This window comes from Doryrhamphus excisus, linkage group LG18 (assembly GCF_037039965.1).
Source record: "Doryrhamphus excisus strain RoL-2023G ecotype Guam linkage group LG18, RoL_Dexc_Guam_v1.1, whole genome shotgun sequence".
NCBI lineage: Eukaryota > Metazoa > Chordata > Actinopteri > Syngnathiformes > Syngnathidae > Doryrhamphus > Doryrhamphus excisus.
The window spans coordinates 4,700,867-4,712,773 of NC_136374.1; the positions used below are offsets into that span (position 1 = coordinate 4,700,867).

Below are 11,907 nucleotides of genomic sequence, written 5' to 3' on the forward strand. Positions count from 1 at the left end.
AAAGTATTTGAGTCAGACTTTACTGAAAGGTTCAGTGAAGATGTTCTAATATCACAAGAAGATATTAATTTTTTGACGACAATGAGAGAAGGCATCAAGCATAAGCCAAATGGACATTACGAAATGCCATTACCTTTCAAGGAAGAGAGGCCCAAGCTGCCAAACAACAAAGTATGTGCAGAACATCGACTCAGGTGTCTGGAAAAACGTTTTAGGAAAGATGACGTATACCACAAGCATTATGTGGCCGTTATGGAGGACATAATAGCAAAAGGCGACGCCGAAAAGGCGTGGTATAGACATGGTATATCCCTCACCATGGGGTTTACCACCCACACAAGCCAGGGAAGATTCGCGTTGTTTTTGATTGCTCAGCTAAGTTTCAGAATACATTGCTGAATGAGCATCTACTTACTGGACCAGATCTTACCAATACCCTTGTAGGGGTCTTGTCTCGCTTCCGCAAAGGACAAGTCGCCCTCATGTGTGATGTGGAGCGGATGTTCCATCAAGTTCATGTTGCACTAAGAGACCATGACTACCTCCGATTTCTGTGGTGGGAACAGGGAAATATAAAAACTCCAGTGTCAGTGTTCCGCATGGAAGTTCACTTGTTTGGAGTTGCATCATCACCCGGATGCGCAAACTTTGGGCTCAAGCACCCGGCTGCAGAAGGAGCAGGAAACTTTAGTGAAACCACAGTGCGGTTTATAAAACGCAACTTTTATGTCGATGATGGATTGACAAGTTTGGACAGTGAAGCAGAAGCCATCCAGCTTGTCAGAGAGGCAAGAGAACTGTGCAGTGCTGGTAAGCTCCACTTGCACAAATTCATCACCAACAATCGGAATTTGCTTGACACAATCCCAAAGCAAGAACAGGCAGAAGGTGCAGCTGATCTGGACCTGGCCCTGGGAGAACAAAGAATGGAACGGGTTCTTGGGGTCCAGTGGTGCATTTGCTCCGATATGTTCCAGTTTAGAGTGAGGATAAAGGATCATGCCTTTACTAGAAGAGGAGTATTGTCGACAGTTGCCTCAATTTTTGATCCTCTTGGATTTGTGGCACCGGTCATCTTGAAAGGTAAGCAGATTTTACAACGGATGTGCCAAGACAAGGTAGGATGGGATGAGCCACTTCCTGATCACCTCAGACCGCATCTGTCTGAGGTTGAGATTCCACGACACTATATACCACTAACAACCAAGGAAGTTCAGTGCTATGAACTTCACCATTTTTCGGATGCCAGTGTTTCTGGCTATGGAAAGTGTTCTTACCTCAGGGCTGTTTCAATGTCTGGAGAAGTCCATTGTGCTCTTGTCATGGGGAAGGCAAGGGTTGCACCAACAAAGATGACAACAATTCCAAGACTAGAACTCTCAGCTGCACTAGTGGCAACGAGGACAAGTGATCTGCTGAGGAGAGAGATGGAGATGGAATCTTTACAGGAATACTTTTGGACTGACTCCAAGGTTGTCCTTGGATACATTAATAATGAGGAAAAGAGATTTCATGCATTCGTCGCTAACGGAATCCAGCAAATAAGATTAAACACACAACCACGTCAGTGGCGATATGTTGCTTCCGAAAATAATCCGGCTGACCATGCTTCTTGTGGACTCTCTACTAAGGAGCTTGCAGAGTCTACCTGGTTCTCTGGACCTAGCTTCTTGTGGAAAAATGAACTTCCTAAAGAGGAAGAAATTAAGGTGGGAGAACTCAAAGACGACGATCCAGAGATCAGAAGAGCACTTGTAGCAAAGACAAAAGAACAGAGGTCGCTCGCGGACTTGATAAGTTTTCAGACTGGAAGAGTGCCGTGAGGGCCATAGCAAGGCTTAAACGTTTGGCAAAGGAAGTGAAAGGATTTAAAGCAAGTTGCAGTGAAATGACACTTGAAGAAAGAACGAGTGCTGAACAATTCATCATCCATATAGTTCAACAAGATGCATTCAGAGATGAAATCAGGTCTCTAGTCCAAAAGAAAGGATTACAAAAGGTCAAAGGGTCAACTCAGCTGTACAGGTTAGACCCATTCATGGACAGCAAAGATATCCTGAGGGTGGGGGGAAGATTAACACAAGCAACACTCCATCCCCACGTCAAACATCCAGCTATCCTCCCAAAAGGCCATCATGTATCTCGATTGCTGATAAAGCACTACCATGAGAAGGTCAAACATCAGGGTCGTGGAATGACTATCAATGAACTACTTTTCAGTGGAATTTGGATCCTTGGTTGTAGTAGTGAAGTGTCAAAGTTCATTTTCAAATGCGTCAAATGCAGGAAATACAGAAAATGTCATCAAGAACAAAGGATGGCTGACCTTCCAATGGAGAGGATGGAAGTTACACCTCCATTTACTACATACAGTGGCATGGATTGCTTTGGACCATTCCACATTAAGGAGGGAAGGAAAGAACTGAAGCGATACGGTCTCCTATTCACCTGCTTGTGTTCACGAGCCATTCACATTGAAGCATTGGATGATCTTTCTACTGACGCTTTCCTGAACGCATTGCGATGCTTTATTGCTATAAGGGGCAATGTAAGTCAACTACAAAGCGACCAAGGCAGAAACTTTGTGGGAGCACGCAATGAATTCCAAGAACTAATGAAAGGAATGCAGAATGAGCATTTAAAAAGGCTAGGATGCAATTTTGTCATGAACCCACCTGCATCAAGTCACATGGGCGGTGTCTGGGAGAGACAAATACGAACCGTGAGGAGCGTCCTCACATCCATCTTAGACCAGGCGAGTGGACGACTGGACTGCTCTTCATTAAGAACCTTTTTGTATGAAGTGATGGCTATAGTGAATAGTCGACCATTGACCACGGACCATCTCAATGATCCTTTGGGACCAGAGCCCCTGACTTCAAATCATATATTGACGATGAAATCATCATTCATCGCACCACCACCTGGAAGTTTGTAAGGGAAGATCTCTGTCTTCAGAAAAGGTGGAAGCTAGTTCAGTTTCTGTCCAATATATTTTGGACCAGGTGGAGGAAGGAGTATTTATTGAATTTGCAACAAAGACGCAAATGGAACAAGGTCAGGAGAAATGCCAAAGTGAATGACATTGTCCTGTTACAAGATAATGACACACCAAGAAATCAGTGGAAGCTGGCAAAGGTAGTTGTTTTCCAAGGAGCAGACGGAAGGGTCAGAAAATTCAAACTGCTACTCAGTGACACAACTTTGGACAGTAAAGGCACTCACACATGTAAGCCAGTTTATTTAGAAAGGTCTGTACACAAGACAGTGCTGTTGCTTGCAGCCGAGTAATTAGTATAGATTTCAATTAGTGTGTTCAATGTTTGAAGTCATACCTGTATGTTATCGATGTTTGCAAGGCTCATTAAAGGGCCACTTTTCATTGTAAATCCCACGTTGTGTGATGGTGGGAGTGTGACTGCAGCTGTGATGGTGTTATTTTGAAATGTATACTTTTATTTTGAACTATAGCAAACGAACGTCATCACTTCCTTAAGTTAAGGACCGTTACGGCCGTTAGGTGGCGCTCGTGCATTTTGAGAGAGGTATAAGAAGGACAACTGCTCAAGAGATGTAAATGTCACTATAAAATGTCTAGACACTGTTAAGAGCAGAGTTTTGTAGAGTCGTGACTCCGCCATTGATTGAGAAGCAGGCTAAAGTGGTGAGTGCTATTTATATTTGGTATTAACTTTGGTGTGACAGTGCCGCTGATGTTTAACTGCCGTATGAATTTCATGTATGAATTTTCATGTTATTTTTTGTACATTAGTTCTACGATGTTCCATGACGAAGGGAAATAAACGTTTGTAAAAGGAACTGGAGTCGATGGATCAATCGAGTGGCGGTACAATTAGTTATGTAAATATTACTTGGTATCAGTGATCAAATGTACATATAAATGTGAGGATACAAAGTTACACACAATCATTAAGTAAGGCATTAAATAAAGAGTGATATTTTAGAGTAAAAGAAGTTAAATAATAAATCCTTGTAAAATTTAATATTTGAGGTAATAATTACAGGGCCAAAAAAAAACATTTTTTTTCAGTGTATATTTGTACGTAAGTGTGCTCATATGTATGAATGCGTGTGTGTGTGTGAATGTGTAATTGTCACTGAGAATGACAAAAGGAGAGGGACTGCCTCCTACCACTCAGTAAACCCCGCCCCGCGCAGCCAGGTCAAGCTCTCACCGCCAGAGATCCACCTGGCCGACTCCCCAAGACCCGCCAAAGAGACCAGCAAGGGTCCATGGAGGAGCAATCCCGACCAGCAACAGGGCACCAGCAGGCCGGAGGAGAGCCACACCCCCGAGACCGGCAGGAGACCCCACTAGGGCAGAAGGGCATCGAGGGCCGCACACCAGTGGGCACAAGGGCGCCCCCGCCAACCGGAAGGGAGCCCGCCCACGGCTGGAGACCCCGCCCTCCTCCCCACACCCCCAGGAAGCGGAACCCGGCGCGTTAAAGGGCGGGGGACCCAGAGGTCCCAGATCCACAACCAGGCCCCTAGCCGAAGGAGACACTTTCCATTTTTTCTTTCCAATGGTCGTTGAATTGCACGAATGATTTCGGCTTATTTTTTTCAGGATGAATCGAACCCACGTGGCAGCAACAGTTGCTAAATGGCGACGTGTAGGGTATGTCACCAGCTCGCAACATTGATAGTAATGAGTACACATGTACACATGTACACATACAGTAGCGGATTAAGTTGTTGGTGAGTATGCTGGTTCAATTTTACACCGATACTAAGGTCTTTACGGCAGGAGATGACTTCTATTCACTTCTATTCGTGGACAGACACCTCATCAGGCGATCCAGGCTGTGAACGTAAAGTTACATAACGTGAACGTGCCAGCGCCGCTTCACTATCGACACATGGATACATCACCGTGCCTCTCTTGGTACACATAGACATGTTCCACAGGAAAAAAATAACTTTATTAATACACTTATATATTGTATCAACATTTATCAACAAAATATGTACAAACAGCAATCATCTTTCATGTAGGTCCCAAAATATAAAATCTTAAGTACCTCTCTCTATAGAAAACTAGTTTTCTGTGGTCAAACTTACATTCATTTCTCTTCCCCCCTCCCCCCTTGACTCATGGCGCTCTGGGATTCATGCGCACTAACAGAGAACATCTGAGTAAAAAGTAAAAAGGCAACAGCAAGAACAAACGCCAGGTTTGACTTGAGCGGAAACAGATGTGAGTATGCAGACCAGGTCCAGCACAGTGCTACAGTATGTACACACACACACACATTGTCTCCCCCCCCACCCCCCCAAGCTCAGCAGACAAGAGTGCATGGACAAGGTATCAAAAATAGAAATGTACAAGAAGTTTATCCACAGTAATTACATTAGAATCCATCTCACCTCATGAATGGTTGACTTTTCATTCGGTATGGTCAAAGTGTCAGACCTCTGAAGTGATGATGATCATCATCATCATCATGGTGGTGTGAACCAACAATAGGCAACAAACTTTGGGTGGAGTCTTATTTCTAACATTTGGTGTAATGTTTTCTAGTACAAAAAAATTGTCTTATCACAAAAGCTACAAGTGAAATGCGTCAGTGTCATTTTTTTTCTCAACAGCAGCATCTGAAACGCCTTTCTTTACATTCAACCAAGTGTGCGTGTGTTTGTGTGTGTGTGTGTGTGTGTGTGTGTGTGTACGTGCAGGGCAAGTCCATTTGCACAAAACATTCAACCATTTGGACACTACTCTTCCTCCAACCCTCTTTCTCTTGTCTTGTATGACACCTACTACATTCCAGGATGAGGAGCAAAGTAGCAAAATGACTTGATGGACTGCAGGACGTTCTCAGGACGTTCTCAGTCATTCTCATCTCAGTCTTTGGTTTCCATGTTGAGGGGTGGCACCTGCTTCAATGCCTGAAGGAGGGCTGGGGAGTCCATGGGCGTCTGGGATACTGCAGGAGCCGGAGAGCCTCCTCTGGGAGACATGACCAGCGGAGGCGGCCTCTCGCTGGGGACGGCCGTGGTAGAGCCCCCCATGCCGGCGTACAGCATGGGCATGGTTCCTGGGTACCAGCATTTCTCCAGCATCGGTAGGTAGGCAGCGGCAGAGGGCGGAATGAGGTAGAAGGGCATGCAGAGGGGGTGTGGGGGTGGTGTTGGATGGTTGGGTGAGACGCTCATGTAGCTCCCGTAGCCACTAGATGAGGAGGAGGCTGACGATTCAGCACCTGAGAGCAGCTCATCCTCAGATGATTCCGCCCGGGCCCGTTTGTGCCTCGGCTCATCGTCTTCCCGCTTGACACCAGAGCTCTGCCTCTCGGCCATGCTCCTCTTCATCAGCTTGCCCTCCTGGCTGTAGTAGTCGGGGCGCCTCTGAGGGGCGCTGCACTCGTTCTTCTCCAGCTCGCCACCGTAGCCGCTGTCTGTATCAGTGTCGCTGCCGCTTTGCTCGCTACTCGGAGGCGCATGCGCTCGCTGGATGACAGGCACTCTCCCGTAGCCCTCACTGGGTTTCGGTGGCAAGCTGGTGGGCACCTCCTTGTGGGGTTGGTGCTGGCTGTAAGTGGGGATTTCTTCGGGTGGAGGGCTGATGGGGGAACGGGGTCGCTTTGGACTTTGTTGGAGCACATCAGTGGCCAGCTTATGAAGGTGGTTGATGACGTGAGATGGCGTGAAGTTGACATCGCGCTCGCGACTGGCCAGATACTGGAGAATCTCCTTAGCACACATGTGGAAGCCAGAACGGAACATCTCCTCAGACTTGTCCTGGCTGACCAAAGGTTGCTCTGTGAACACAGCAAGAAGCCATGTTTTTAGTTTTTTCAATGACTACTAGTATAGTACTTTACATTTGTCATGATCAGGGGCAGGGGAATAGAAATGCAGCCTGAGACAGAAGGTCCACGTGTTCGAGTACCCGCGCTGCAATGTGGTATAATCCAATGTGTCCTTGATCACCCGAGCAGTCAACATACTCTACTCACCAATATGCATGCCGCTCTGCAGGGCGAGGATCTTCTGCTGCTGTTGCTCCAGTAGAGTACTGAGCGTCTTCACGTGCTTGAGCGTGAGCTCCAAAACCACAGCCTTCTCTAGATGGCCCAGCGTCTGCAGGACGAAAAAGATGCTTGGTGTTAGATAACAGTCTGGTGGAGTGGAGTTTGCATGGGACACGATGCGCAGTTTAGTTCTGAAGGTACATTCTTCCTTGTGCTGACGCACCACCCCTGTAATATTAGCGTCTATCCACCAGATGGCGCGCTAAAACAGTGAATCCTACAAGTGGACGCATGAAAGAACAAACCAGCAAAAATCAAACACAAAATAAAAACACTTACAGTAAGTTTGAGGTGTTCCGGTAGCAGATCCTTCAACTGAGCGATGCACTCGTTTATCCTGTCACGTCTTTTCTTCTCGATGAGCCTGTGAGGCAGCTTGTAAGTCTCCTGCGGGAACGGCAGGAATGTTATGTCACAGCGGGAATTAGGTCAAACGCCAGACCAGCTTCCCCTTTATATGAATCATTTCCGCCATTAAAATAAAACAAAGAGGTACACACCTTGCTCTCCTCGCCTCGTTTCATTCCCCGCCTGGGTTTGTAGGCATATATGGGAAAGTCCATGCTGCAGGAATAGGAGAATTAGGAGGAAAAATCACGTTTTCTATATTTCATTCGGTGGAGTAACTTACCCGTGCATGTCTGTTAGATCACCTTGATGTTTCGACATCGGAGGAGGTTGCGCGCTCGGAATTCGCTCCATTATATTTTGTTGCGTGAAGGGCAAAAAAACTCAAAACTAAATCCGGCTAAAGTTACGTGGCAAGTTTATCCCTATACAAAAATATACCGGTCAAGCTTTCTCATTCAGTGTGACATGTTTTCCCCCAGCTTTAGAGGCGATCCAGGAGCAAAGGGATCCACCGGAGGACTAAAGTCTCTGCAGTCTGTCCGCTCAGCCTGACCCAGCTCTGTCACATGAGGCTCACGTGTCAAGCGGCGCTGTCTTCTCCCAGCAAAGTCCCGCCCACTCACCTCGAAGAAGGCGCTTGAGTGGGCGGTAAATTGTGACGTCAGAGACAAGGGGCGGGGTAGAGCCGATCCCGTGTACCACCATGCTGAAGTGTGGGGAAACAAGGTAGGGAGAGCCACCGCGCAGGAAACGTGCTTGGAGGCGAACCCCGTACACCGTACACGGTGTCTTACACGCCTTTATCCACACCTAGTAGACACTTCATGGTATTTCAAAAATGAAATAAAAATAAATACAAAATTCATTTTTGAATGTTCTTTTTCTAATTTATATAGTAATAAATATTAGCAAGCTGATCATCGTCGTCGTCGTTAAATGAAAAAATTCCAAGTTCCCCTTTGCACCCGATTCCGCGTCCTCGTGCGGGCACGTGCACCCGTGCGTGGATGTTTGTTGTCATGAGGCGGCGCGTGCTGGCTGTCACGTTGGTCTCCTCATGGTACGCGCTCGTGCCCACATACACACGGAGGACACCTGCTGAGCCTGCCTGGCTGGACACACACACGCACACACACACACACGCACTCTGAGAAAGCAGGGGGCCATCATGTGCATACACATGGAGAAAAAGTATACATTGTATTATAAAACTTTACATTAGGTACACCTGAAACAAGAACCTCGTCACCAGTTGTATCTTTGCAAAGATGACAATGCTCATTTGACAAATTGTGTTTATTATACACCAAAACATGTGCGTGTAGTTTGCAGTGGTGTTCTCTGCACCACTGGCACGTGTGGGAGTGGGGAGTAGGGGGTTGAAGCACCTGGCCCTTATGCAGCTGATGCCCAAAGCTCCTGCACCTCCAAAGGTCTCTGCAGGCCCTGCAGCACCGAAACGAAATAGGGAACATTTTAGGAAGCACAGCGCAGTTGTGCACAAGTGCATTATGCCCTTATTATTATTTTGACTATTTTTGTAAACATTTTTCATTTATTTTACATAAAATTTAATATTTTAACTTTAGGCTTCAAAATTTGAAATTAAGATTAAAATAAGATGCAAATATAACTATGTATTTTTTTTAATGATTTGGGGGCTTTTCTATCGTCCTACATTTGTCACGATTGGGCTTCACTCACTCGTGACAGCGCTTAGTTTCCCTCTTTTCCTGGTTCATGCAATTATTTTGGATTCACTTCCTCTGTTGCGCTGTCCTGTTTTCCGTTGCCTTCAATTATCTCCCGCACCTGTTTCCCATTTTCTGTGATGTCTATTTAGTTCAGGTGCGCGCTCTTTCGGTTGTTGGGTCATTGTCGTTTTTAGTGTGGACATGCTAGTGCGTTGTGCTGCTGCATTGCATCTCCAATAAATGCATTTTTACCTGCAATTGGGTCCTCATCTCTGCATCCTGGGGTCGATACACTACGCGACCATACCGGAACGAGACAACATAAGAACATAAAAAAGCCCAGTTGGTAACAGCTTTGAACACTACAGGGTCCCTTTAATTTCCTAATGAATGAATGAAGTCTAAAGAGAACAAAACAGTCTAAACTCCCCAACCTTTAATTTTTCTCAATCAGCTTGAGTTCTCATCAAAATGGTATGGTATGTTGATATGTTTCAGACGTGTATTACATTGAGTAGTAAAGAGCAGATGTTAAATTTAATCCTTCTCCTTCCCCTATATCTGGTAGCTCACTGACACAGTATTTCACAGTTCGACATTGTTACTTCCATATTTTTCCATTTCCTGTATGAAAGGATAGAAGGGAAACTTAAGAAGTAAATAGGAGTTAAAATAACGATAGTTAACCTTGTGCAGTATTAAGGGAATGAATACAATTAGAAAAATAATAAATTGGGAATAAAATGTTAATAATAGCAATACATTTTCATTAATAAAACATTCAACAAAACATTGAGGATGTTGACTTCAAAGGATGTTGACTTTGTGGGTTATGTCCTTAATTTCCTTGTCGTCGGCGTGACGTAATCTTCATTACTTTGTCCAGTTCTTGGATGTCTTTGACAAGGACTCCGGCTTCCTATGCTTTTCCATTTAACTTGATGTAGATTTTGCAGTTGGCCCTGCTTTCTTAAATGGCGGTGTCAGCATTACGGTTTATCAGAAGCTCATGGATGGAGACGTTTGTTTCTTTAAGCTTACTTCTCTGCCTCAACAATGCTACCTTGTTTTTTCTGTTGTTAAACAATTACATTGTTCATGCGTGTTGCATCCATTCTGCACATCATTTGCAATATGTGATCCTAGTCACCATTTTGTGTGTTTAGAGCTTCCACTTTTCCTTTGAGCCCAAATTTGTCTTCAAAGTGATGCATTTTCATTCCTCAAATCCTTTTTCTTGGTATTACTAACGTTGGTAATCAACGTTGTACATTTTTTACGAGTTGGTTTCTCATATTAGACGGTATACAAGCTAGTGGTGTCAATAAACAGATCTTTATAGCCGAGAACCGTGGCCAGGAAGATGCTAAAGCTACTTACCATTGAGAGACATCTTGAAGTAACCTCTTTTCTTGAGAAACTTCGGGATCCAACACATATGGCTGTATGTTAAAAGCGGACATTTTAAAAATTATCATTTATTATCAACTATCAATACCGTTTATCGACTCCTATAAAGTTAGCGGCACAAGCCGGAAGTCTTTCTATGCACTCGGCAGTGTGACCAACCACAGCAGAGTGGGCGTGCCTAAAGGCGGACCATGGGTGGAATTGATTAAAATAGATGGGAACCACCAAATCCAAAGAAATACAGCTGTATAGGTGCACATTCTGGAATGCTAGAATGCTTTCTGTGCTGGTTATTGTGTACTGTGTATTTTTTAAGATGGCGGCGCCCTGTCCGGCTGCGGCTGCTTTGGCTCCTGGTAACACAGACACTTTATCAACAATTTCACCACAGAGATCAGTGTTTTCAGCATCAAATGTCCAGCGTAACAGTGCAAGAATAGTATACGACAGACAGGCTATCCTTATTCTGAGAAAAAACAGCAATTTGAAGCCTGTAAACTTTGAAAGCCTTGATCTGCTACGCCAGTTAGGAATAACAGATCACAGTACAGACGGCCCGTGGAGACATCGAAGGCGATGTGAGAGGAAGCAGAAGCGGGGCTGTCGTGGTGGACCTACAGCTAAGCTATAAGCAAACCCGTTCCGACTGGCACTTCCATCAGTTTTGCTTGCCAACGTACGCTCCCTGGAAAACAAATTAGACTGAAATTGGACTTAAGCACCAAACGTGAGACAAGAAACTGCTGCATCCTCATCCTCACCGAGACATGGCTCAACTCAACTGTCCCGGATTCTGCCATTAGCCTGGACGTGCTCACAACATTCAGGTCCAAGGGGGGGGGGGGAGTTTGCATTTACACTAATAACAGCTGGTGTAACAACACTACCCTGGTCTCCAGTCACTGCTGTGTGGACATTGAATTTATGATCGTGAGATGCAGACCTGTCTACCTACCCCGAGAATTCCCCAGCGTCACCATTGTTGCTGTCTACTTCCACTTGATGCTAACTGTACGCAAGCCCTGAATGTACTCTACCTTGCCATCAGGGACATGCAATCCACACACCCGGACAGCGTGTTTATTGTTGCTGGAGACTTTAACCAGGCCAACATGAAGACGGTGCTTCCAAATTTTTACCAGCATGTGGATTTTGCTACCAGAGGGGAGAATACATTGGACTTGGTTTACACAAACATCAAGAAAGCACTCAAAGCAGTCCCCCGCCCCCACCTTGGCTCCTCAGACCATCTCTCTGTTATGCTAATTCCTGCATACCAGACCCTGCTCACCAGAGGAAAGCCTGCTGTGAAGAAGGTGAGGGTGTGGCCAGATGGAGCTATGTCTGCACTGCAAGACTGTTTTGAGTGCACCGAATGGGACATGTTCAGAGAG

The 11,907-nt window shown here is 45.4% G+C and overlaps 1 protein-coding gene across 1 annotated transcript; it reads right to left on the reverse strand.

Annotated features, from left to right (window-relative positions):
* Positions 1 to 4,924: 4,924 nt before the first annotated feature.
* On the reverse strand, positions 4,925 to 8,090 carry LOC131106079 (class E basic helix-loop-helix protein 40-like). Its single transcript, XM_058054814.2, has 5 exons — positions 7,690 to 8,090; positions 7,559 to 7,622; positions 7,338 to 7,445; positions 6,984 to 7,107; positions 4,925 to 6,785 (listed from the first exon to the last, which is right to left on the reverse strand). The coding sequence occupies exons 1-5, from the start codon at positions 7,758 to 7,760 to the stop codon at positions 5,869 to 5,871; spliced, it is 1,284 nt and encodes a 427-aa protein (XP_057910797.2). The 5' UTR covers positions 7,761 to 8,090; the 3' UTR covers positions 4,925 to 5,868.
* Positions 8,091 to 11,907: the final 3,817 nt, after the last annotated feature.